The 26668-nt window shown below is 42.9% G+C and overlaps 2 protein-coding genes across 3 annotated transcripts in view; one reads left to right on the top strand and one right to left on the bottom strand.

The window, feature by feature from the left end:
* Window positions 1–24: 24 nt before the first annotated feature.
* On the top strand, window positions 25–24871 carry rtn4ip1 (reticulon 4 interacting protein 1). The gene is made up of 9 exons (XM_014210304.3): window positions 25–550; window positions 1315–1472; window positions 4078–4146; window positions 6617–6741; window positions 7786–7834; window positions 8326–8462; window positions 8741–8924; window positions 12896–12988; window positions 24611–24871. The coding sequence occupies exons 1-9, from the start codon at window positions 271–273 to the stop codon at window positions 24737–24739; spliced, it is 1224 nt and encodes a 407-aa protein (XP_014065779.1). The 5' UTR covers window positions 25–270; the 3' UTR covers window positions 24740–24871.
* A 281-nt stretch (window positions 24872–25152) lies between these two features.
* The window catches only part of crybg1a (crystallin beta-gamma domain containing 1a), a 59349-nt gene continuing 57833 nt past the window's right edge, over window positions 25153–26668 (bottom strand). For both annotated transcript variants that reach the window (XM_014210299.3, XM_014210301.3), the window contains 2 exons: window positions 26254–26419; window positions 25153–25835 (listed from right to left, as the gene is read on the bottom strand). In XM_014210299.3, the coding sequence (XP_014065774.3) occupies window positions 25747–25835; window positions 26254–26419 (255 nt within the window). In that variant the 3' untranslated portion in view covers window positions 25153–25746. The remainder of the gene's footprint in view (window positions 25836–26253; window positions 26420–26668) is intronic.

A 26668-nucleotide genomic window follows, 5' to 3' on the forward strand; every position in this document is an offset into this window, starting at 1 on the left:
CGCACAACCATTGGTTGAGTAGAAGCTGTCAGACGCTGCCAGCAGTAGACGAGGAAGCAGCGGGATTAAGTGCAGAGCTAAATGAACACTGTCCTTCCAGACTGTAAAAACTATAGTATCTGCAACTTTGCCCATTGTATTGTCTAATGAATGGAAAGATTAGATATCAGTCATTGAGCTAATTGTAGTCGCGTGCATGGCTTGATAACTAATGTGCAGAGTACACGATTGAAGAGGAAGTGTAGTGACAATTGATATCTGGAGATAATCATGCTTCCTTTGAGACAGTTGGCTTGCAGTTGGTGGTCGTGTCTCCTTAACAGTAGAGCACCATGTGTGAAAACATTGGTGCATGGAGATCAGAGGAGACTGTTCAACACCTCAAACAGCCGTATGACAATAATGCCTGCTTGGGTTATCGATAGATACGGCAGCAATGATGTCCTACGGTTCACTAAAAACGCCGGCTTCCCAATCATCAACTATCCGAATGAAGTCGTCGTTCAAGTTCATGCCGCAGGTCTAAACCCCATTGACGTCAGCATGAGAGGTTGGTGCCTGATAAAGATATGTGGTCTTCTAGCACGTTTGATTCCCGTGATGTAACTTTTTTATAGGCTACCTCTTCATTGTTCATGTCAGTGGTTTTCCTATAACCTTCAGTTCTTAGAGAACATAGACTATCAGATATTTTACATATAGCCCGTGCTTGACTTGGGCAGGAGCTCACCACAGCTGAGTACCAGCACCTCAAATGTTCTACTGCTTGAGCTCCTGTTCCTCTTACAGAATATCAGCTCAAACGTATTGTGGAGCTCCTGTACCTATATGAAGACAGATGCAAGACATTTTCACATTTGTGCACACACCACTAGTGAAAAGGAAATTCAACATCCCTCAGTCTAAACTGCTCTCATTCAGAGTTGACTGAGCATCTGTTTTTTTGCCATTCAAATATGGTCTGTGTGAGAGAGAACTGTGTGGGCATAATGGATCACACCAGGTAACGAGTAAAGCTCTTCTGACGCAAAGGGAAAGTAGACTGACGAAACTTGTGGTTTGGGTGTTGAACTCCCACCACTCAACGACTGGTAAACCACAGCTAGGCCTATATGTGCTCTTTGAGGAGGTAGGGTGCATTGAGTTCTTCATGGTTACCTCTCTGCATATTCAGTGATGATCTTGCCAGTTAATCTGTGTTCTCATCATCTTGTGGCCTCTGTTCGTAACTGAATCCACATGTCTCCACATGGACTGTTGTGGTTATTTCTAATCTGGTTAGGCCTCATTTCTGTGTTGTTTCTGCCCTCTCAGGTGGGTATGGGGCTGCCACTATGGCCATGAAGAGAGACCCCCTGAACATCAACCAGTCGGGCAGTGAGTTCCCCCTCATTCTGGGCCGAGATATGTCCGGAGTCATCATGGAGTGTGGTCTGGATGTGGCATCAGCCTACTTTAAAGAGGGGGATGAGGTAACACAAACACGGGCCCCAGGATGGAGTAGAATAGGGCGACACTTTCTCTCTCTCTCTGTGTGTGTGTGTGTGTGTGTGTGTGTGTGTGTGTGGCTTATAGTATAAATACAATGTGGCTCCACAGTGCCTCTTCATGAAGTCATGTCATTGTAGCATGTTATGACAATGAGGGGCTGTCTGTTTTTTGGCTCTTCTGTTAGTGCTTTGTTTACTTAATCCAAGTGCAGTTGAGATGTGGAGTACCTCATTATATAAGGTTACATTTAATTGCACCACCTTGGGGCAGTAGCGTAGGCATTAATTGGTTGATGGGTGGGTCAAAGAATATACATTCAACTTCCTGCAATTCTACACATTTTGCCACGGAGCAAAGAGAAACGTGCAGTTTTATAGCTAATCTCATGCTATTCTACAACGTTTTGCCATGAGGCTGAGTGAAAATGTTGCATTTTTAAAGCTAATTAAAGCTAAAATATAGGTGTGTTGTCTGATAAAAAGCACTGGATTATGAGCTGTCTTGTTTGCTAAATTAATAAAGGAAGTAGGCAGTGGCATGGTGCATATAGCCATAGAATCACAGTGTATTTGTCAATAGAGTCATATTCGTGGCTTAATGGGGGTGTGACTTACAGTTAGTTATTTTCAGCCACCCATCCCAAGAGAGTGAATGTCATTCCAGTGCACTGCACTGCACTGCTTGCTATGAATTCTATCTGATGGTGTTTGCATGTTTAGGTAAAAAGACAAATAATGTCCTGTTTGGAACACTGGGCGGATTCGATTATGCTGAGTACCGGTCTGTGGCCCGTGACGTGAACAAGCAAAAGCCGTGAGGGAGGAGGGCCCTTCTCAAATGGAACAGTAATCTGCACCACTCGGTCATGTTGTCAACAAGGTAGCATGGTGCTTCGTTTCAAACTAATTTTCATTGTTAAGGCAGATAAAGCGTTTTTATCCAAAGCAATCACTTTTACATGTGAAAACACAGAATGCTACTATTTACTCCTCGTGCTTAATTACGTCACTTTGGTTTTGAGCCAACTTCGCCGTGGGCTTTGAACAGGGCACCTGGGTCGCGCCCGGGAGGCAACCCGGTTTTAAAACGAATGCAATCATCTTTCACCTGGTGCAAAACATACCTACCTGGGTGCCCGGGCCAGATTAATCTAATCCCCTCACTGACAAGTAGAGCATCATTTTTTACATTTTTTTAAAATGTATCTGATTGGGTGGGCCTGTGGCTTGCAGTGAAACACTATCCCATTAAATGGATGTAAACATAACATACACTACATGACCAAGAGTATGTGGATACCTGCTCGTTGACCATCTCATTCCAAAATCATAGGCATTGATATGGAGTTGGTCCTCCCTTTGCTGCTATAACAGCCTCCAGTCTTCTGGGAAGGCTTTCCACTAGATGTTGGAACATTGCTGCGGGGAGTTGCTTCCATTCAGCCGCAAGCTTTAGTGCGGTTGGGCACTGATGTTGGGCGATTAGACCTGGCTCGCAGTCGGCATTCCAATTAATCTCAAAGGTGTTCGATGGGGCTCTGCAGGCCAGTCAAGTTCTTCCACACCGATCTCAACAAACCATTTCTGTATGGAGCTTGCTTTGTGCACAGGGGCATTGTCATGATGAAACAGGAAAGGGCCTTCCCCAAACTGTTGCCACAAAGTTTTCCAACAGAATCGTCTAGAATGTCATTGTATGCTGTAGCGTTAATATTTCCTTCCACTGGAACTAAGTGGCCTAGCCTGAACCATGAAAAACAGCTCCAGACCATTATTCCTCCTCCACCAAACTTTACAGTTGGCACTATGCATTGGGGCAGGTAGCGTTCTCCTGGCATCCGCCAAAACCAGATTAGTTCGTCGGACTGCCAGATGGTGAAGCGTGATTCAACACTCCAGAGAATGCTTTCCACTGCTTCAGAGTCCAATGGTGGTGAGCATTACACCACTCCAGCCGACGCTTGGCATTGCTTATGGTGATCTTAGGCTTGTGTGTGGCTGCTCGGCCATGGAAACCCATTTTGATTAAGCTCCCGACGAACAGTTCTTGGGCTGACGTTGCTTCCAGAGGCAGTTTGGAAATCTGTAGTGTGTGTTGCAACCGAGGACAGATGATTTTTACGTGCTAAGTGCTTCAGCACTCGGTGGTCCCTTTCTGTGTGGCCTACCACTTCGCGGCTGAGCCGTTGTTGCTTCTAAATGTTTCCAATTCACAATAACAGCACTTACAGTTGACCGGGGCAGCTCTCACAGGGCAGAAATTTGACAAACTGACTTGTTGGAAAGGTGGCATCCTATGACGGTGCCATGTTGAAAGTCACTGAGCTCTTAAGTAAGGGCATTCTACTGCAAATGTTTGTCTATGGAGATTGCTTGGCTATGTGCTAGATTTTAAACACCTGTCAGCAATGGGTGTGGCTGAAATAGGCGAAACCACTAATTTGAAGGGGTGTCCATGTACTTTTGTGTATATAGTGTATATCCAAACAGAGAATAAAAAATTTCACAATATTTGTATCTGTGCCACCCATGCAGGGTCATACTAGTGCATGGTTGGTTAAGCCATTGTTGTTTTTTTTCTTCTCAGGTGTGGGCAGCCATTCCCCCATGGAAACAAGGCAGCCTGGCTGAGTTTGTGGTGTTGAGTGCAAATGAGGTACTGTTTTGTTTCTGACCCGTTTGTTTTATGTTGTATTTTTTTGTAATTTTTTTTTTACCACAACCACTGTTTGCTTATTTCTACATTGTACATGCAAATATGTGTACGAGTAGTTAACATTTCAGTTGAAGTACTATATGTTTTTTTAAATCTCACTTTCTTTACCACTACCAGGGATACTCTGCTTTCTCTAGCATGTTCACAAGACAATGCACAGTAGTGTTTGGATACCTTGGTATAGGCAATACTAGGTATCTCTTGTGAGCTAAATTATGTTGCTAGGCTGGAATGGACTTTTGGGATAGACTACAATTGGTCTCAGATTTGAGAAGAAAAGCTGCAGGCAGTGTGGCTGCTGCTCAGTGAGGCATGGTCATTAATGGCTTCGGTGTTTCCCCTTTGATTAGCGTGGGTGTGGCCAATAGAGTGGTTTTAGAGGCCCTCTTTACATTTCAAAATTGTAAAGCTAATTTCCTGCAATTTCCTACAGTTCAACACATTTTCCCATGGCTTATTCCGTGTTCTTATGCTATCTAAGTGAGTCAAACATGACATTTTTTGGAATTTTATATTCTCCCCGATTTAGGTGATTGTTAGTTCTCAACGATTCTTTTATAAAAAAAAATATTGCTCCATTATCTTTTCTACATGCTTTGTATCTGGTTTTAGTTGTTTAAGTTTACACTGAAAACGTTTTACCATCCCCAAAATGATATACAGTACCAGTCAAAAGTTTGGACACACCTACTCAGGGTTTTTCTTTATTTTGACTATTTTCTACATTGTAGAATAATAGTGACGACATCAAAACTATGGAGTCATGTAGTAACCAAAAAAGTGTTAAACAAATCAAAATATATTTCAGATTCTTCAAAGTAGCCACCCTTTGCCTTCATGACAGCTTTGCACACTCTTTGCATTCACCAACTTAATGAGGTAGTCACCTGGAATGCATTTCAATTAAAAGGTGTGCCTTGTTAAAAGTTAATTTGTGGAATTTCTTTCCTTCTTAATCCGTCTGAGCCAATCAGTTGTGTTGTGGACAAGGTAGGGGTAGTATACAGAAGACAGCCCTATTTGGTAAAAGACCAAGTCCATCTTATGGCAATAACAGCTCAACTAAGCAAAGAGAAATGGCAATCCATCATTACTTTAAGACATGAAGGACAGTCAATACGGAACATTTCAAGAACTTTGAAAGATTCTTCAAGTGCAATCACAAAAACCATCAAGCACTATGATGAAACTGGCCCTCATGAGGACCGCCACAGGAAAGGAAGACCCAGAGTTACCTCTGCTGCAGAGGATAAGTTCAGTAGACATTCCAGCCTCAGAAATATCAGGCCAAATAAATGCTTCACACATCTCAACATCAACTGTTCAGAGGAGAATGCATGAATCAGGCCTTCATGGTCAAATTTCTGCAAAGAAACCACTACTAAAGGACACCAATAATAAGCAGAGACTTGCTTGGGCCAAGAAACACAAGCAATGGAAATCTGTCCTTTGGTCTGATGAGTCTAAATGTGTGATTTTGGGTTCCAACCGCCGTGTCTTTGTGAGATGCAGAGTAGGTGAACGGATGATCTCCGCACGTGTGGTTCCCACTGTGAAGCACGGAGGATGAGGTGTGATGGTGTGGGGGTGCTTTGCTGGTGACACTGTGATTTATTTAGATTTCAAAGCACACTTAACCAGCATGGCTACAACAAGTCATTTGTTTTTCAACAATGACCCAACACACCTCCAGACTGTAAGGGCTATTTGACCAAGAAGGAGAGTGATAGAGTGCTGCTTCAGATGTCCTGGCCTCTACAATCACCCGACCTCAACCCAATTGAATGAAAAGCAGCCAACAAGTGATCAGCATATGTGGGAACTCCTTCAAGACTGTTGGAAAAGCATTCCAGTTGAAGTTGGTTGAGAGAATTCCAAGAGCGTGTAAAGGTTTCATCAAGCCAAAGGGTGGCTATTTGAAGAAACTCAAATATAAATATATTTTGATTTGTTTAACACTTTTGGTTACTACATGATTCCATATGTTTTATTTCATAGTTTTGATGTCTTCACTATTATTCTACAATGTAGAAAATAGTAAAAATGAAGAAAAACCCTTGAATGGTGTGTCCAAACTTTTGACTGGTACTGTATGTATAAATAATGTGGCAGTGCGCCCCTGCTAAATGCATTTAGGGGAAAAGCTGACCTTACTATGTGAAGAGGAGGAGAAATTAGGACTGCAGACAGATTAGTCAGCTTTTACATGGCATCATAATGCATAACTTTTAATGGATGATTACTGAACCGTTTCAGATAGTGACAGGTTTGGTGGGAGGTTTGTCAGGCTCAAGGTGGAAGTTGATCTAGGATCAGATTTCTCTTCCCCCTAATCCTTACCTCAACCTTTTGACATATGGACAGATATTTGTGACCTACTTCTGAGTGCGCCATTTTGTGTCCGAGCCAGGTGTCCAAAAAGCCCAAATGTCTGAGTCACATAGAGGCGGCGGCTGTTCCTTACGTGGCTGCCACAGCCTGGTCTGCCCTAGTCAACACAGGAGGCCTCAACAAGGACAACTGTGCCAAAAAACGGCAAGTCCCCCCCCCCCCCCCCACACACACACACACACACACACACACACACACACACACACACACACACATTTCCTGCCACTTTGAGTTCAAGTTGTCTCTTTCCCCTTCTAACCCATGCTGTTGTCCATATTCATCTAAAAGACTTCTCATGTCTTTGATCTGGTTGAGTATTCAACTTGGTTATTTCATAAAAATCCTGTCTGTGAGGCCTGTGGGTAATGAGCATGTGGAGGGAATTGTACTGTGGGCAAAGTTGGTTCTTTGGAAATGGGCTTCATCAGTGGCTGGCATGGCACTGGACCCTGAAGCACCTGGTTCACATGCAACATATTGAACAATTGGACACATTTTTGTGTATGACTTTGACTTCGTGTACAAAACATTAGGAACAACTGCTCTTTCCATGACAGACTGACCAGGTGAATCCAGGTGAAAGATATGATCCATTATTGATGTCAGTTGTTAAATCCACTTTAATCAGTATAGATGAAGGGGAGGAGACAGGTTATTAAAGAACAATTTTTAAGCCTTGAGACAATTGGGACATGGATTGTGTATGTGTGACATTCAGAGGGTGAATGGGTAAGACATGTTTAAAATGCCTTTGAACAGGGTTTGGTAAGGGTGCTTGGCGCACTGGTTTGAGTGTGTCAAGAACTGCAACGTTGCTATGTTTTTCACATTTCCCGTGTGTATCAATAATGATCCACCACCCAAAGGACATCCAGTCAACTTGACAACACTGTGGGACGCATGGGCCAGCATCCTTGTGGAACGCTTTCGACACCTTGTAGAGTCCATGCCTCAACGAATTGAAGGTGTTCTGAGGGCAAAAGGGGATGCAACTCAATATTAGGATGGTGTTCCTAATGTTTTGTATACTCAGTTAAATGTGTGTGTGTTTTGTACACACGTTAAATGTACATCAAAGTCAAACACAAAAACCTGGATTAGTAAAGGACATATGTTTGTCTCCATCATGACTCTGTGTTTACTCCATCATGACTCTGTTTTAATCCGGTGTTTTCCGTCCTCATACAGCATTCTGATCCTGGGAGGTTCAGGAGGAGTCGGAACATTTTCTATACAGGTGATCAGGCTGCTGATGATAACCATGATGCTCTCATTCTGTAGATTCATGACTTAATCTTCAATGTGACTCTGTTTGCTTTCAATCTTAGGTATTCAAACCACATCGCGGTGACGATAGCTGCGTGGTCATAATACAAAACAATGGTGGAAAAGAAAGATCCTTAATAATAAACAAACAATTATATTATCTAAATCCTGTAAATTCTGTTCCATGGACAGCTGTTTATAATTATGTCAGGGATGTTATACGCTCGTCTTGGATCGGGTGTCCTAGTGTGCCACTTCAGCCTTTTGCTGTGACTTCAATCTGCACATGTATCTTACATCATGGATTCAGTGCTGGTTCATCTGATCTCTCCTGTTATAAGAGATGATATGTGTGCCGGCTGCACCCTCGCTCACTTCTATTACACAAGTCTTACTGATATTATCAACATCATTCCAGGTAAAGAGTGTGATGATGATGTAGATCCTGTTTTCTCGTCTCAGATGCTCAAGGCCTGGGGAGCCCATGTGACAGTAACCTGCTCCCAGAATGCCGAGCGGCTGGTGAGGGGTCTAGGGGTGGATCACGTGGTGGACTACACAGCTGGGCCTGTTGAGGTGCCCCTGAGGGCGCTGGAAAAGTGAGCTCGCCCACAAACACACACACCTTTTCCCTTGTCACACAGAAGCATACAGAAGCACATGCAGACATACTTTAAAACCTCCATGGTGGCATTTATCTGAATAGGATGAGGAGTGTTCCCCATTGGTCAGGTTGCTGTAATCAAGGCTTGGGCACATCTCTCTCATAGCCACAGTCAACTCTCATTGGTGTGTGGGAAAATGACTCTCCATGTAACAAAATTAACTCCCTCTCTGTCTCTCTCCATCTCTCTCTACCTCTCCTCCCCCGTCCTAGGTTTGATCTGGTTCTGGATAATGTGGGCGGGGACACAGAGAGCTGGGCTCTGGGCCTGCTGAAGCCGTGGTGTGGCGCCAAGTACGTAACACTGGTAACGCCCTTCCTCTGTAACACTGACCGGCTGGGTATCGCTGATGGAATGCTCCAGACTGGGGTCACCGTGGCATCCAAGGCCCTCAAGGTAACTGTGGCAGCGTTTCTGTATTTCATTTTCTGTGTCCTTTATTTATACAGGTGATCACAGAACCATACAGTACCTGTCAAAAGTTTGGACACACCTACTCATTTAAGGGTTTTTCTTTATTTGTGCTATTTTCTACATTGTAGAATAACAGTGAAGACATAAACTATGAAATTACACATATGGAATCATGTAGTAACCAAAAAAGTCAAAACAAATCAAAATCTTTTTTATTATAGATTCTTCAAAGTAGCCACCCTCTGCCCTGATGACAGCTTTGCACACTCTTGGCATTGTCTTTTCCAACAGTCTTGAAGGAGTTCCCACAAATGCTGAGCACTTGTTGGCTGCTTTTCCTTCACTCTGCAGTCCAACTCATCCCAAACCATCTCAATTGGGTTGAGGTCGGGTGATTGTGGAGGCCAGGTCATCTGATGCAGCACTCCATCACTCTCCATCTTGGTCAAATAGTCCTTACACAGCCTGGAGGTGTGTTTTGGGTCATTGTCCTGTTGAAAAACAAATGATAGTCCCACTAAGTGCAAGCAGATGGGATGGCATATCGCTGCAGAATGCTGTGGTAGCCATGCTGGTTAAGTGTGCCTTGTCTGATAAATAAATCACTGACAGTGTCATCAGCAAAGGACCATCACACCTCCTCTTCCGTGCTTCACGATGGGAACCACACATGCGGAGATCATCCGTTCACCTACTCTGCATCTCACAAAGACACGGCGGTTGGAACCCAAAATCACACATTTAGACTCATCAGACCAAAGGACAGATTTCCATTGCTTGTGCTTCTTGGCCCAAGCAAGTCTCTGCTTATTATTGGTGTCCTTTAGTCGTGGTTTCTTTGCAAAAATTTGACCATGAAGGCCTGATTCACGCTGTCTCCTCTGAACAGTTGATGTTGAGATGTCTGTTACTTGAACTCTGTGAAGCATTTATTTGGGCTGCAATTTCTGAGGCTGGTAACTAATGAACTTATCCTCTGCAGCAGAGGTAACTCTGGGTTTTCCTTTCCTTTTGTGGTCCTCATGAGGGCCAGTTTCATCATAGCGCTTGATGGTTTTTGCGACTGCACTTGAAGAAACTTTCAAAGTTCTTGAAATTTTCCATATTGACTGACCTTCATGTCATAAAGTAATGATGGACTGTTGTTTGTCTTTGCTTATTTGAGCTGTTCTTGCTATAATATGGACTTGGTCTTTTACCAAACAGGGCTATCTTCTCTATACCACCATTACCTTGTCACAACTGATTAGCTCAACACAACTGATTAGCTCAAAAACATTAAGAAGGAAAGAAATTCCACAAATTAACTTTTAACAAGGCACATCTGTTAATTGAAATGCATTCCAGGTGACTACCTCATGAAGCTGGTGGAGAGAATGCCAAGAGTGTACAAAGCTGTCATCAAGGAAAAGGGTGGCTACTTTGAAGAATCTCAAATATAAAATATATTTTGATTAGTTTATTATCACTTATTTGGTTACTACATGATTCCATATGTGTTATTTCATAGTTTTGATGTCTTCACTGTTATTCTACAATGTAGAAAATAGTAAAAATAAAGAAAAACCCTTAAATGAGTAGGTGTGTCCAAACCTTTCACTGGTACTGTATACGACCTCTGCCTTGAACATGTGCAGTAAAGCACTTTACAAGACATCTGCAGTGTCCCCTTATAAAGCAAAACCCCATCTCACTCCCCTTGCTTGTCATCTCACCCTTACAGAGTGACACTGAGATCCTGTTGGCATTTTGTGGTGTACAAACCGCAATATGTGTAGTGCATTTTGAGGCTTTGTGCGTGCCAAGTTTGTTCTTCTTACTCCCACTCACCACACAATACACACAGAACTACAGATAACTGTATGCTTAAGTGAGTCTTATCAGGGAGAACCAGAACTGTGATGTGCGGATTGCATTCATTGAATACAGCACTGCTGGAATACTGTAGCACTTCTAGGCTGAAGTAGGACTTGGAACACATTGTACTCCAGTGCCATAAGGTTCTCACTTTATCAGTACTGTAATAGTATCTAGTAACAGAAATGGAAAAACATTGACTCTGGGAAATAGAAACTGAAGACAAGGTGGGTGTGTGTGAAGACATGGTTTGGGGGAACCCCATGGAAACATGCACCATTTTTCTCCCCCACTATAGGTAGATTGGCACGGTGGATTTGTACCATGGGGTTTGTCTCGGGACAGTGTTGACAGTAGAAAGTGTCAGACCTTGGCTAGAATATAGAAGATATGGGGGAACTTAAATCAACACACCTTATCAACACCCCATACTGTCTATCACTTTTTGAACACCCACTGATCTCTCCCTCTTTCTCCCCTCTATACCTTAATGTCTCTCTCCGCTCTCTACATCATATGATCTCTCATTTCCAAGACAGCCTACAAAGTGCTTAATGGAGCATGGCCTCTAAGGTCTGGGGCCAACGATGGGAAAACATGGCCCCTAGGCTTTCGGGAAACAGAGCTGGATGCAATGATGTGGGAGTGTTGAGCTGATCTCGCGGCCACCCCAGTATTAGTGGGCCTTGGGTAGTTTGGGTAGAGAGAAGGCCTCTGTCCCCAGAGAGGGAGCATGTCACAACGGGGTACAATTCGCTCATCAAACTACTGGCCTGGAGTCTCCATGGAAACAGCCCTCAGACAGGACTGAAAGAGGCATACGTAACAGATTTGGTTCATGTTTAAATGTTTACCTTTGGTTTGGTGGTTAGATACTTTGGAGGCGTATTTTGTTTGAATATTACTAATACAGACAGTGTATGCTCACCTGGTTTGTTAGGTGTCAAAATGAGAACCTCAGTTCCTTTGGAAATCTTATTCTCACACACACACACACACACACACACACACAGTGGCTCTCCTAAACATCTCTTTCTCCATCGATCAATTGCAACTCTGCAATTGCAGAAGATTGGGCACCGGTAGAATAAAGCACTGAATTGCAAAAACTCAAAAGTGGAAAATAATGAATGACGGATGTAGTCTGTGGGTTAAGACAGGAAATAACCCAACCTCTCAGTTCCAACCTTTCTTTCTCCTCAAACTATTAGTGCTCATAGTGCACGCACAGTGTAATCAGAACTAAAGTGCAGACAACCGGTTTGCCAGTCGAAGTTGTCCTCGTTTAAAAACCCTATAATCTCCCTAGGTGCTTTATGTTGAGGAACCTTCCCCTGGACCACGCCCCCGCTGAGACACCACCCACAAACCCTAGCACTCAGCCATCTCCTTTTTCTGTTTGGAATGGAGCCGGGAATGCCATCTTGATGCTGGGAAAAATAATGGATAGGGAATGCCTTCGTGAAAGAGGGGTGCTCCACACCCTGTCGCCTGACATACTTTGACACTTAGACAGTCCTCTTTTGGTTAAAATGTAAACTCATAAAAAAAAAAAAGAAAGTGCTTTGTGTGTATGGTGTCTGGGATTAGAAGGCAGTTGATACAGCCAGGGATGCCGTTGTCTGTGTGGGTTGGTGTCTTGCCTTGTGTGTGCCAACACTGCCTCACAATGGTATAGTGAGTGATCGACAGCAGAATAATAAAACCAATGCATTTGTAATGAAGAGCATTATAAACCACGGATATACCACATGCAACGAAGGCAAATATAACCAGAGATTCAGACAAAGGTGCTCATCTACATATGCATGTTTCTATTTTACAGGCCACTGGTTAGGAGTGATTTATAAACTGGTAATAATCTCAACCTAATTATCGACTGATAAATTTGTATGTGAAGTTTGTAGTTTGTTTAATTTATATATAGTACATCTGAGACACATATTTTTACTTAACCATCTGCATTTAAGTCTGTATGGGTGGACAACAACACCAGTAGTCTGTGTGTGGGTGGACAACACCAACATCAATGTCTTTGTTTTATTTGAGTGTACAAAACCTTGTTCATCTCCCTTTTTCTCCTTTGTCGCTCCTAGCATTTATCCAAGGGAGTGCACTATCGCTGGGGGATGTTTGCACCCAACGGACTTGCCCTGGATGACATCAGCGAGATGGTGGATGCGGGAAAGGTACTGTTCAGTCTTAGCGTTCACTTTCTCAGTTGAGCCACCAGCTGTTTTCCCTTTTTATAAGAGTAATCAAGCTGAATAACAGGTGCTGAAAGCATCCTGACTGAATGGTTATTGGTATAATAATAAACTATGCAACCATCCAAGAAATGTTGAATACTTACAAAGACTAACAGTGAATGTGACCGTTCATGGTCTTTGGATTTGATGAAAACCTCTTCCACTTGACTTGTAACCTGACTTTTGTAATCTGAATCAAACTAAGACAAATTGAAATGTTGAAGGAATTAACAGAATTGAACCACGTTCTTTATATGGCAGTTTTGGCCTTGGCAAAACACTTAACTGCCAAATACGGTCTCTCACAACAACAAGGAAGTTGATTTGTAAGAATGCTAATGACTAAACATAATTTGAAGTCAAATTATTACATTTTACTGTAGAATGTACATGAAATCAAAGTCCAGTAGGCTGACTTAGCTGCCAGAAACATATAGTTTGATGACGACGCTCTTCTGTGGCTGAAGCCTCAGTGTTTCCAGGGAGTTGGGGCCCAGGCAGTCCAACCTCGAGCTGGTCACAAACCAGGAAGTGAACACAGCCCCAGGAGCGTAGGAAGGCCAGGATGGGGGGCGATGGCATGGCTGGGTAGAAGGTGGAGGAGGAGAAGGGGATGGAGGAAGTGTTGGAAGCTGCCAAAAAGGAGGGTTTCCTCTCTTGACCGGGAGTGACTGAGGGAGCGGAAGAGATCCAAGCTGAAGCTTTTGAGTTTCCCCTTTTCCCCCTGAGGATCCCCCTGCCCATTTGGTCTGATCATGTGCCCTGCCCTCTACAGACATGCTCTGTGAATGGCTGAGTTCTTTGCCGTATTTGACAACAGGTGTTCCAGGTAGTGTCATCACCAGAAACATGAGTAGCCTCTGCAGCCCCTGTGATGCTTCACCACTGCCCACCATCAGACTCTGCAAAATGTCTCCCTGGAGATTTTGCAGGTGTCTCTCCATGGCAACGGCCACTTCCTGTCCGGACAGGAAGTGATTTGTGCGTGGCTGCAGTGACCTCACATCTAAATCCACCAATGAGATGTTGGGAGCCCCTCCGGGCAGGTAGAGACTCATCACTTTCCTGTCATCGTCCTCTGAACTGAACTCCTAGACCACAACTCTCCAGAATCTGAGCTCCCACCCCAAGGGACTTCAGGTAGGGCATACAGATTTGTTTTTATTTTAACTAGGCAAGTCAGTTAAGAACAAATTCTTATTTACAATGACGGCCTACCCCGGCCAAACCTGGACGACGCTGGGCCAATTGTGTGCCACCTTACGGGACTCCCAATCACGGCCGGATGTGATGCAGCCTGGATTCGAACCAGGGACTGTAGTGACGCCTCTTGCACTGAGATGCAGTGCCTTAGACCGCTGCGCCACTCGGGAGCCCCCTGGTCTGGCGCTCACTATGTCCATGAAGGAGGCTGGCTGCAGGGCGGAAGAACAGTGTCCTCTGCCACCAAAGAAGATGTGGCGGAACTGGCCGAGTGCTCCTTTGATGACTATAGTGGCGCCCAGCATGGCCAGTCAACCTAGCCAGAAGAGCAGCAACAGGCTGGAGCGCACCTTCCTCCACCCTGGTCCCCCAGTCACAAGCCTTAGTCCCTCCTTGGACATGTGCTGCTATTTGGATTCTTCTGGTTTGGGCTTCAGCATCAACAGTGGGTCTCAGAACCACCCAGACTGATTAAGAGCCTGGGGCCTGCGCTGGCCGCCATGCTGCTGTTACCGGGATCGCTATTCCCATACAAAGGCATTCTGAATGACGGATAGGTGAAGGCTGTTGACTTGGTGAGGAGTGCAGCTATGTGCAACTCCGAATGTAGTAGTTTTCTCTTAAAGAGGGAAGGAAATTCATCTGTAAAACTTGACCCGCTTCAGAACACTTATTTGTGTTATCGCACAGTGCCATATCATAAACTGGCTCTATACTATTGTATTTTAAATGTTTTATTTTTTTTAAATGTAACCTTTATTTAACTAGGCAAGTCAGTTAAGAACAAATTCTTATTTACAATGACGGCCTACACCGGCCAAACCCAGAGAACGCTGGGCCAATTGTGCGCCTCCCTATGGGACTCCCAATCACGGCCAGTTGTGATACTGCCCAGGATCGAACCAGGCATCGAGCCAGGGTCTGTAGTGACGACTCTAGCACTGAGATGCAGTGCCTTAAACTGCTGCGCTATTTGGGAGCCCTCGTAGCATCAGTACTGTACTTTTAGGCTTTAAAGTATATCAGCTATACAATGAAAGTGGGACCAGTACTCCAGGTCAAGGCATAGCATCATGTTGGTGGTCTATTTCATGTGCCGCAAGAAAGCATGTGTGAATACCTTTCAAATGTTGTTGTGATTATAGTGTTGTGTAATTGAAAAGGAAACAAATAGTATTTTCTCATTGCAATTTTATTCTGCAAAAGGGAAGTACAAATCATGACAAAAGGGTCAAACAGGAATAGTCAATTCAGTAGGAGTTGCCAGTTGGGCATCTGGCCAAGACACAGGAGTTAACACCCCCTAGTCCCTACTCTTGGTGACTGTTCCATGGGATCCTCAGTGGCCATTGTCAAGACTCTGGCCGGTATCATTTACAGCATCTGAAAGAGAAAGCATCCAATAGATTTGGTTGGGAAAAATACGCAACACCAACATTTATAGCTGTATATAAAACATTGAATATTACCAACCTGGCCTCAGGAAATTCGTAAGATTTGGTACATAAATCTGTTCCCCTCTATTTAGTATGATACATTACTTTACAACCAACTCAGTGGCCTTGTGGTTAGTGTCTGCCCTGAGATTGGAAGGTTGGGAGTTCGATGCCCGGCCAAGTCATACCAAAGACAGTAAAAATGTGAACCAATCCGTCTTTGCTTGGCACTCAGCGTTAAGGATATAGATTGGGGGAAAGGCCCTATGATAGACTCGCATCCTGTAGGGGGTGTACTTGTACTTCAAGCTGCCTCACGCTACAGAATTAGAAGATGGGCTTCTCCTACGCTGCTGCTAAATCGATTATTGATTAGATTTATTACTACCACTATGCTGCTGTTCATTGATTATTGATTGCCATTAACATTAGTATCTATCGACATTGAACAAAAATATAAACGTAACATGTAAAGTGTTGGTCCCATGTTTCATGAGCTGAAATAAAAGATCCAAGAAATGCTTTCAAATTGTATGCACACATTTTTTTACATCCCTGTTAGTGAGCATTTCTCCTTTGCCAAGATAATCCATCCACCTGACAGGTGTGGCATATCAAGAAGCTGATTAAACGGCATGATCATTACACAGGTGCAGCTTGTGCTGGGGACAATTAAAGGCTACTCTAAAATGTGCATTTTTGTCACACAACGCAATGCCACAGATGTCTCAAGTTTTGAGGGAGCGTGCAATTGGCATGCTGACTGCAGGAATGTCCACCAGAGCTGTTGCCAGATAATTTCATGTTCATTTTTCTACCATAAGCCGCCTCCAATGTTGTTTTTAGAGGATTTGGCAGTACGTCCAACCGGCCTCACAAGACCACGTGTATGGCATTGTGTGGGCGAGCGGTTTGCTGATGTCAACGTTGTGAACAGAGTGCCCCATGGTGGCGGTAGGGTTACAGTATGGGCAGGCATAAGCTACAGACAACGAACAGAATTGCATTTTTATCGATAGAAATTTGAATGCACAGAAATACCATGACGAGATCCTCAGGCCCATTTTTTTTTTAAAGGTATCTTTGACCAACCAATGCATATCTGTATTCCCAGTCATTTGAAATCCATAGATTAGGGCCAAACAAATTTCTTTTAATTGATTTATTTCCTCATTTGAACTGTAACTCAGTAAAATCTTTGAAATTGTTGCATGTTTCATTTATATTTTTGTTCAGTATATTTAGCCTGCTACTGGTCACTACTCCTTTTTACATTACTGTTTACTCCAGTTTACAAAAGTATGTGAACCCTTTGGAATTACCTAGATTTCTACATAAATTAGTCATAAAATGTCATTTGATCTTCATCTAAGTCACAACAATAGACAAACACAGTCTGCTTAAACTAACACTCAAACAATTATACGTGTTCATGTCTTTATTGAACACACCGTGTAAACATTCAGTGCAGGCTGTAAAAAGTATGTGAATCCTTGGTTTTAATAACTGGTTGACCCTCCTTTGGCAGCAATAACCTCAACCAAACATTTTCTGTATTTGCAGATCAGAACTGCACAACGGTCAGGGGGAATTTCGGACTGTTCCTCTTTACAAAATTGTTTCAGCTCAGCAATATTCTTGGGATGTCTGGTGTGAACCGCTCTCGAGGTCATGCCACAGCATCTCAATCGGGTTGAGGTCAGGACTCCAGAAGGCGTATTTTCTTCTGTTGAAGTCATTCTGTTGTTGATTTACTTCTGTGTTTTGGGTCGTTGTCCTGTTGAGCTTCAACTGGTAGACAGATAGGGAAAGGGGGATACCTAGTCAGTTGTACAACTGAATGCATTCAACTGAAATGTGTTTCTTCCGCATTTAACCCAACCCCTCTGAGTCAGAGAGGTGCGGAGGGCTGCCTTAATCGACATCCACGTCTTCGGGGCCCGGGGAACAGTGGGTTAAATGCCTTGATCAGGGGTAGAACGACCAATTTTCTTTACCTTGCCAGCTCGGGGATTCAATCCAGCAACCTTTCAGTTACTGGCCCAATGCTCCTATCCGCCAGGCTACCTGCCGCCCCAGATAGCTTTACATTCTCCTGCAAAATGTCTTGATAAACTTGGGAATTCATTTTTCTGTCGATGATAGCAAGCTGTCCAGGCCCTAAGGCAGCAAAGCAGCCCCAAACCATGATGCTCCCTCCACCATACTTTACAGTTGGGATGAGGTTTTGATGTTGGTGTGCTGAGCCTTTTTTTTTCTCCACGCATAGTGTTGCGTGTTCCTTCCAAACAACTCAAATTTAGTTTAATCTGTCCACATAATATTTTTCCAGTAGCTCTGTGGAACATCCAGGTGCTCTTCTGCGAGCTTCAGACGTGCAGCAATGTTTTTTTTGGACAGCAGTGGCTTCTCCCGTGGTGTCCTCCCATTTACACCCTTCTTGTTTAGTGTTTACGTATCGTAGACTCGTCAACAGAGATGTTAGCATGTTACAGAGATTTCTGTAAGTCTTTAGCTGACACTAGGATTCTTCTTAACCTCATTGAGCATTCTGCGTTGGGCTCTTGCAATCATCTTTGCAGGATGGCCACTCCTAGGGAGAGTAGCAACAGTGCTGAACTTTCTCCATTTATAGACAATTTCTTACCGTGGACTGATGAACATCAAGGCTTTTAGAGATACTTTTCTAACCCTTTCCAGCTTTATGCAAGTCAACAATTCTTAATCTTAGGTCTTCTGAGATCTCTTTTGTTCGAGGCATGGTTCATATCAGGCAATGCTTCTTATGAATAGCAAACTCACATTTTGTGAGTGTTTTTTATAGGGCTAGGCAGCTCTAACCAACATCTCAAATCTCGTCTCATTGATTGGACTCCAGGTTAGCTTTTGGAGAAGTGATTAGCCCAGGGGTTCACATACTTTTTCCAACCTACACTGTGAATGTTTAAATGATGTATTGAATATAGACAAGAAAAATACAATAATCTGTGTGTTATTAGTTTAAGTGTTTGTCTATTTTATGACCAATTTATGCAGAAATCCAGGTCATTGAAAGGGTTCACATACTGTTTATTGCCAATGTATATATTACCAGCCGCACACAAGCCTAAGATCACCATGCTCAATGCCAAGTGTCGGCTGGAGTGGTGTAAAGCTCGCCGCCGTTAGACTCTGAAGCAGTGGAAACGCATTCTCTGGAGTGATGAATCACGCTTCATCATCTGGCAGTCCAACGGAAGAATCTGGGTTTGGCGGATACGCTACCTGCCCAAATGCATAGTGCCAACTGTAAAGTTTGGTGGAGGAGGAGTAATGGTCTCGGGCTGTTTTTCATGGTTCGGGCTAGGCCCCTTAGTTCCAGTGAAGGGAAATCTTAACGCCACAATAATTACTTTACTTGTCTCATCGCGCTCTAGCGTCTCCTTGTGGCGGGCCTGGTGCCTGCAGGCTGACCTTGGTCGTCAGGTGACCGGGTTTCCTCCGACCCATTGGCGCTGCTGGCTTCCGTGTTAAGAAGCGCGGTTTGGCGTGTCATGTTTTGGAGGACGCCTGACTCGACCTTTGCCTCCCGAGCGTGTTGGGGTTTGCAACGATGAGACAAGATCGAAATAGGGGAGAAAAAGGGGATAAAATACAACAAAAAATAAATGGTTTGTCGAGATCAGTGTGGAAGAACTTGACTGGCCTGAACAGATCCCTGACCTCAACTCCATCTGACACTTTTGGAATGAATTGGAACGCCGACTGCGAGGCAGGCCTAAAACTCAACATCAGTGACCGACCTCACCAATGTTCTTGTGGCTGAATGGAAGCAAGTCCCTGTTCCAACATCTAGGGGAAAGCCTTCCCAGAAGAGTAGAGGCTGTTATAGCAGCAAAGGGGGGACAAACTCCATATTAATGCCCTGATTTTGGAATGGGATGTTCAATGAGCAGGTGTCCACATACTTTTGTTCATGTACTGTACCTCAAATACACCAATCCCTTTTTATTTAACCTTTATTTAACTAGGCAAGTCAGTTAAGAGCAAATTCCTATTTACAATGACGGCCTACTGGGGAACAGTGGGTTAACTGCCTTGTTCAGGGGCAGAACGACAAATTTTTACCTTGTCAGCTCGGGGATTCAGTCCAGCAACCTTTTGGTAACTGGCCCAATGCTCTAACCAATGCTCTAACCACCTGCCGCGCCAGATTTACCCTGTATATAGCTTCCTCTCTTATTTCTTGTGTATTTGTCAGTGGATGAAAAAGTACCCAATTGTCATACTTGAGTAAAAGTATAGATACCTTAATAGAAAATTACTCAAGTAAAAGTCAGCCAGTAAAATACTACTTGAGTAACAGTCTAAAAGTATTTGGTTTTAAGTGTACTTAAGTATCAAAAGTACAGGTATAAATCATTTAAAATTCCTTATATTAGCAGACAACACAATTTTCTTGTTTTTAGCCAGGGTCACACTCCAACTCAGACACTATTTACAAAATATGAATTTGTGTTTAGTGAGTCTGCCAGGCCAGAGGCAATGGGCATGACCACGTGTTCTCTTGATAAATGCTTGAATTTGACAATTTTCCTGTCCTGCTAAGCATTCAAAATGTAATGAGTACTTTTGGTTGTCAGGGAAAATGTATGGAGTAAAAAGAAAAAAAAAATCTAGGAATGTAGTAAAGTATAAATAGTAAAGTACAGATACCCCCAAAAAACTACATAAGTAGTACTTTAAAGTATGTTTTACTTATGTACTTCACACCACTGGTGTTTTTCTTATTTTTTCCTCATTAGTTATACTTAAAAAAAATATGAAATACTGCACTGTTGGGTACTGCTTGCAAGTTAAGCATTTCACTGTACTTGAGCATGTGACAAATAAAACGTGCCCCTGTGAGATGTTCCGGCTTGCACAAGCCAAGGCTCGTGCAAGGGTACCTACGTTACATTGCATTATGAATGGAATAGGGGTCAATGCATTATACAATATCATACGAATTATAGGAGGTATAGTATCATAGGTCGTACCCGTCCGTACATACATAGCATACGAATTGGATGGTGTATCTTATCATATGTCTTGGGAGGACCTATAGTAATATAGATCTTTCTCTGAGACCAAATTGCTGGTTGCGTCTAACAACAAAGAATTACGGTGAGAATTTACGTTAGCGGTTAGGAGAAAATGTACGTAAAACGATAAAGGTTAGAAGAATTTAATAAAAGGTGAATTGAGTCAAGGTTAGGGGAAGGGTTAGCTAAAATGCTACACTTGTCCCGGACGCACCTCGAACACGCAACCTTTGGGTTGCTACTCGGCCGCAGTATACGCCCCCCCACCAGTCACCCCACCCCCACTAGTCACCCCACCCCCACTAGTCGCCCCCCACACCCACCCACCAGTCATCCTCCCCAACCAACCTCCACTAGTAATCTTCTGTTTTTAGTTTTTAGTAACGATACAAAACGTTCCATATACTTATTTGAGGAGCAAATATTTACGTAAAATCGCAAACGTGAGTCCAGTCTGATATTACTGCTATGCATACAGTAATTGGAATGTATTTGAAATTCATAATGGGACACTGCATTTCTGATTTATCAAGTCAGTTTCGGTCATTGATAAACTTACACATTCGGCCATGTACATCCCATTTTTCCAATGTTAGTACCACCAGAAGCAAGGCACAAACGAAGGTTTCTGCACCCGCCCCCACTAATGAAACATAAGTGTAGAGATGCAGATGCCTCTTGTATTCCACCTGGAATTACCAGAAAAATGTAAATCTCATTATTTCCTAACATTATAGCACATAAATAGTTTTTACAGTTTCTAGTTTTTACAGTTTACAAAAACAGTTAAAAAACTTTTTTTTTTTTTTTTGCTGTTCAACTGTAAAATCGAAGCTGTGTTATAGGAGCTGTTGCTCATGTGCACTGCCTTTTAAGAATGAATTTGATTTGACTTACAAGCAATGACTAAAAGAGCCACTAGCATGAAGATCATCAGGCAGTTCATGGTCTTTGATTTGATGAATATGACTCTCCGTTTAGAAGAACGCAACGAAGCTGAATTGCAAATGTATTTTCCAATCTCTGTGTTGTCCTTTTATGACCTAATTTTAGTGCCATCCCTATTTAGGGGTGGAGATGATTGTGGTCCAATTGAATGAAAGAGTCTTATCTGATCAGTCAATAAACAGTGGTTGTAATATTTAACATTTCTTTCATGTTAAATATTAGCCACTGTCAGTATCGACCGTAAGTAGGCCTAATAACCACATATTCAACTCTCAATTTACTGTTTGTTTCCTTCAGTTGGTATAGCCTACATTATAATTCAATTTATTTCCGTTGTTTAATTTACTTTCATTTGCTTCCTCTGTTAACACCTCACTGCTGTGTGGTTGTAGCTGAGGATCCTTAGTAACAGTTTATAATATAAAAATAATAAAATGCATGTAGGCTAATTTAAATCTTTATGGAGCAGAGCCCACACCAAGTCATAACAGTTTGAACCCCATGGTTAGTGCAGGCAATAGACAAGGTTATTCTACACTATTCTGCCTATTATAATTCTATGCTCACTAACCTTCCAACATTACCATGGGTTGAAGAACTGAATGTGGACATTTTCAGGGTGACAAATATGCATATATTTAGATGGCTTTCTTTTATTCCCTAATATTCTGAACCGTACATGTAGCTGCTGGAAGCAGGGGCGCCCTAAAAACAAATCTGAATTACAAGTGTGTGTGTATATATATATATATATAGTTGTAATTCAGATTTTTTTTTATATAAAAACACACAAATCATTTTAAAGGCACTAGGCCTTTAATTGTCTTCCATGAGGGGTAAGTCTTTTAATAGACATTCCCTCATGGGTTTCTGGTTGTGCCATTAAAATGGTATAGTAACAGAAGGGAATAGATGGTCAACAACATGCCATAATAGTGAGAGACTCAATTAATAATAATAATAATGCGTCAATTCGTGAGTCTGACATTTCTTTACGTTTATATGGCTTTTGTATAAGTGTACTTTAAACATATTTTTTTTTTAACACAGGCTGCCTTAGAAACCTCAACCTATTACTCTTGTGACCACATAGAATTAGACACAGGTGAACACTCACTCACTCACTCACTCACTCACTCACTCACTCACTCACTCACTCACTCACTCACTCACTCACTCACTCACTCACTCACTCACTCACTCACTCAGAGACAGACAGTAGGTAACTAGGCCATAGCACCTATAGTGGAGCAGATGGTTGTGACTTGATCATCTCTGCCCGTTTTGACATAAAAGGGTGAGTGAGATGTACAAAAGACCTGGATGGGTCTTTGCCCAAAGGGGGGATGTGACACACTTCACTGTGAGTGTATGTGTGTCTCCCATGCCAGCGGGTCAGTGGGAACCCACTTCATTACTCTATACAGAGTTTTTGTAAAGCTGAAGACAGCCATGAAATTATTTCTAGCATCCTAGCAGATACCCATAGACTTTGTCATTGCACTAATGCTAGTTAGCGTTGGCTCACGAAATACCTCTACCTTCCTTAATACTGGACACAGAGACATGAAAATGGTTTCCACGATTTCATCTGACTCTGGGGAAGTAGATAATCCTGAAATATCCCTTTGATATGGTTGGCAAATGTCATATAGCGCCTATTGATGAAAGGGTGAAATTATATTGGTCAATAGTGGCACCATTACATCTGAGTGCCACGTTATATTGGTCAATAGTGTGGGTTTTATGACCCCCTTGGCCAAGTGGAGGAACTAATCGGTACGCTTCAGCCATCAAATGGCTGAAGCCACACAAACACACGTACACGACACACACCTCCCCTTCTCCTCTGTCAGACAGACAGTGAGGCAGGCTGGGTTTGGTATGGTCAGACCAGATAATCACCTGCTATGTCGGGGCTGTCCTGACCGGCCAAGATGGAATGCCAGTGTAATCCTGGTTCTAGGCCCTTAATCCGGGCCCTTTGTCAGCCCCCGGGTCCACTCCCCAGCCTGGAAGCGGGACAGATTCCTGTCTCTTCATGGCCTGCCTGGGTGTTATGGAAGCGTTCCACCATGACATCATGGTTCCATTCTGTTCTGATGAAACGGCGACGGCTAGCTTCAGCCTGGCCTGGTCACCAGATCCTCTACAGTTGGTTGTCCTACCATGCTGTTGGTATGTTTGTCATGGCAACAAACACAACAGGATGCAAATGTGTGTGTTGACTCATTACAGTGTTAGGTTAGCAACAGAATATGCGGTATACTGTGTCAATGATGTAATTTTCTCTTCAGTGAGCTGTTTTGTTCATGTATTTTTTTTTTTAACTCATTTTCAAATATACAATACACTACATGATGAGAGCATCTTAGGCTGAACAGGGTGCTGTTGTGTACAGTGTTGGTGTACGTCGTAGTTTGTGAAAGATGTCAGTACATCCTCACCAATTCAATTACAGGTTATCTTCATTCAATCCACTCAGAGGTAAGGATCAGGTCATTCTGTGTAGAAGAGGAACTGGCTCGGTGGCCTAATCACCATCACAGCCATTCTCTCCGTTTTTCAATGTAGGCTACTCTGCCAACAGATACACCATATCTGACTCAACTTTTTCTTTTATTCATTTTCGGAAGATCAATTTGGCCAGGATTCATTCAAAGGCCCGTTGCAGAATTGTGCACTGCACTACCAACAATGCGCCTTTTAAAGGCAATTTCTCAGATGTTTGTGGAGATCAATTCATGCTAAGTGCTGCATAGATTTTGGCTCAAGTTGAAATTTTATTTTGAAGGTAACTTGTCGACAACAAGCCTTTGAGTGAATCCTGACCTTTGCCCCTTCACACGTCTAAAGTCAGGTTTGTTTTAGATTTTTTTTACTTCCTGTGACCGCACTTCCTGTTCCTGCAGATCCGTGCGGTGGTGGAGGAGGAGTTTACCTTCTCCCAGGTGCCCCAGGCCATGCTGAAGGTAGAGAAGGGTCACGCTCGGGGGAAGACTGTGGTCAAGATCAGCAGCGGAGAGGACTCATCCGAGTAACCAGCGAAATCCTTAGGCATCCATTATGAGAAATGATCCTTTATGATCGTCTGTGCTAAGGCTATGACTGTGTGTCTGAGATTAGGCTGCCTGTTGTAGCTATGTGATAAGTAAATGTATTCAAGTCCTTGACCTTGTGATCTTCATTGAAAGTGTAATTGAGATTCTTCGCCATAGTAACACCAATCAAGGAAACTATTTTTTTTTGTAGATGTAACAGCATTTTGTTGACATATTTACAAGCAAGACCGTGGTTAGCATGATACTGTAGCACAGTGTTGAAATTGCTATTTAGTCATTCAACAAAATCTATACACCTGCAGCAGCTAATGTACTGTGCAGGGATGTCTGTAGTAAAGTAGAAAAATATGAAGTTGACTTCAAAAGATATGAAAAAACATTTACACAAAACATTATTTGGAGAATTTAAGGAGTGTTTGAATATGTGACCATAGAACAATAAGTGTGCTAAAAAAGATATACATTTACAACATTGTTGTAAGAAAACAGACATCTCAGTAATTGACTGGTAAAGTACCATAAAGAGATTTGTGGATAAACTCAGCATTAATACAGGGCTTAAGTCATTGTAAATGATATGAATACAGGAGAGACACTAGTGCATTCCCATACAGTTATTCTTTGGTATGCTCAATGAGAGGTAAGTGAACAAATGAATTGTGCTATTTGTACAGCATCAGTCAAGTCCTCAAAGTAAAATGCTGTGCTCCTTGCTCGATAGCCGTGTGTAGTTTTGCCTTCAGAGTGTAGATCACTGGTTTATGGTTGTATTTCATAAAGACGGTTTGGAATTTCTGCTCTCAAGCTCAACAAATGTTGCAGAATGTAGGGAGGCCCACTGCAGACCAGCATCACAGAGCACTAAGGCCCATGGAGAAACTTAATCAAGAAGCAAGAGTATGGGCCCCACGGTGGAGCTGCATCACAGAGCTCTGAGTGCCAAGGCAGAGCTGCTGTGGAAGGGCAAGGGCCAGATTGACATTCCATTACAGGATTTCCAAAGACCATCTTTGGGTGTGTTTTCTCTCATCAAATGTGTTGAGAATCACTTGAGTTTTGTCATAACTTTGTCCACCTGTGAAAAGAAGACAATACATTTAAAGGTGCACTCCAGGATCTTAAGCAAAACAAATTCGTATAATATTATATGAATTGCAAAAAAAAGTGGGCAGGACGTAAAATATCATATGAAATGACGTAGTACACAAAACGGGAACCACTTTTGTCTCGTGAGCACCACTCAAAAATACTGGCTGAAATTATACAAAAGTTTGAGAGTGTATCTTTAGGTTTGGTGTAGGCTACCTTTTCAATAGCTTGAGGATGTGGCAACAGATGGATAATACAAAGAACTACACTTCCTAAACCTACCACCAGATGGAGCCAGACTATAACTATGGGTACTGAGCTGAACATCAGAGCTCCTATCTTTGTAGCTCTTAGCTAATGATAGTAAGGCTAGCTGAGAGAGAGAGCAGAAGAAGTGATCTGACCTTTAATCTCCAGCACCAGGTCAGGTTTGAGGTGGCATCGGACCAGGCCGTCTGGGGTAATGCTCCACAGCTGGTTGTCTGTCCCTGGCTCCGGAGGAGACACACTCAGCCTGCTGCCCGCCATGATAATGCTCCCCGATGTCTGCAGGCAACAGTCCTCCACCAGCTGTAGAGACAGAGAATATGGGTTCAGATGTGAGTGGATTCTGTATGAATACAAACTGACAAGCATGGTACAGATAAAGTTTAATTTGATTTTATATGAGAGATAATTGACAATTGCACTGGGATATGCTCAACACGTGACATGAAACTATGTTGCAAGAACAAGGAAGCCAGTTCTGCAACACTTGAAGTTGGTGGCGATGGAATGAGTGGAAATGATGATTCAGTGCAAAAGCTTGAGCCCATGAAG

This window comes from Salmo salar, chromosome 09, assembly GCF_965601325.2.
Source record: "Salmo salar chromosome 09, fSalSal1, whole genome shotgun sequence".
NCBI lineage: Eukaryota > Metazoa > Chordata > Actinopteri > Salmoniformes > Salmonidae > Salmo > Salmo salar.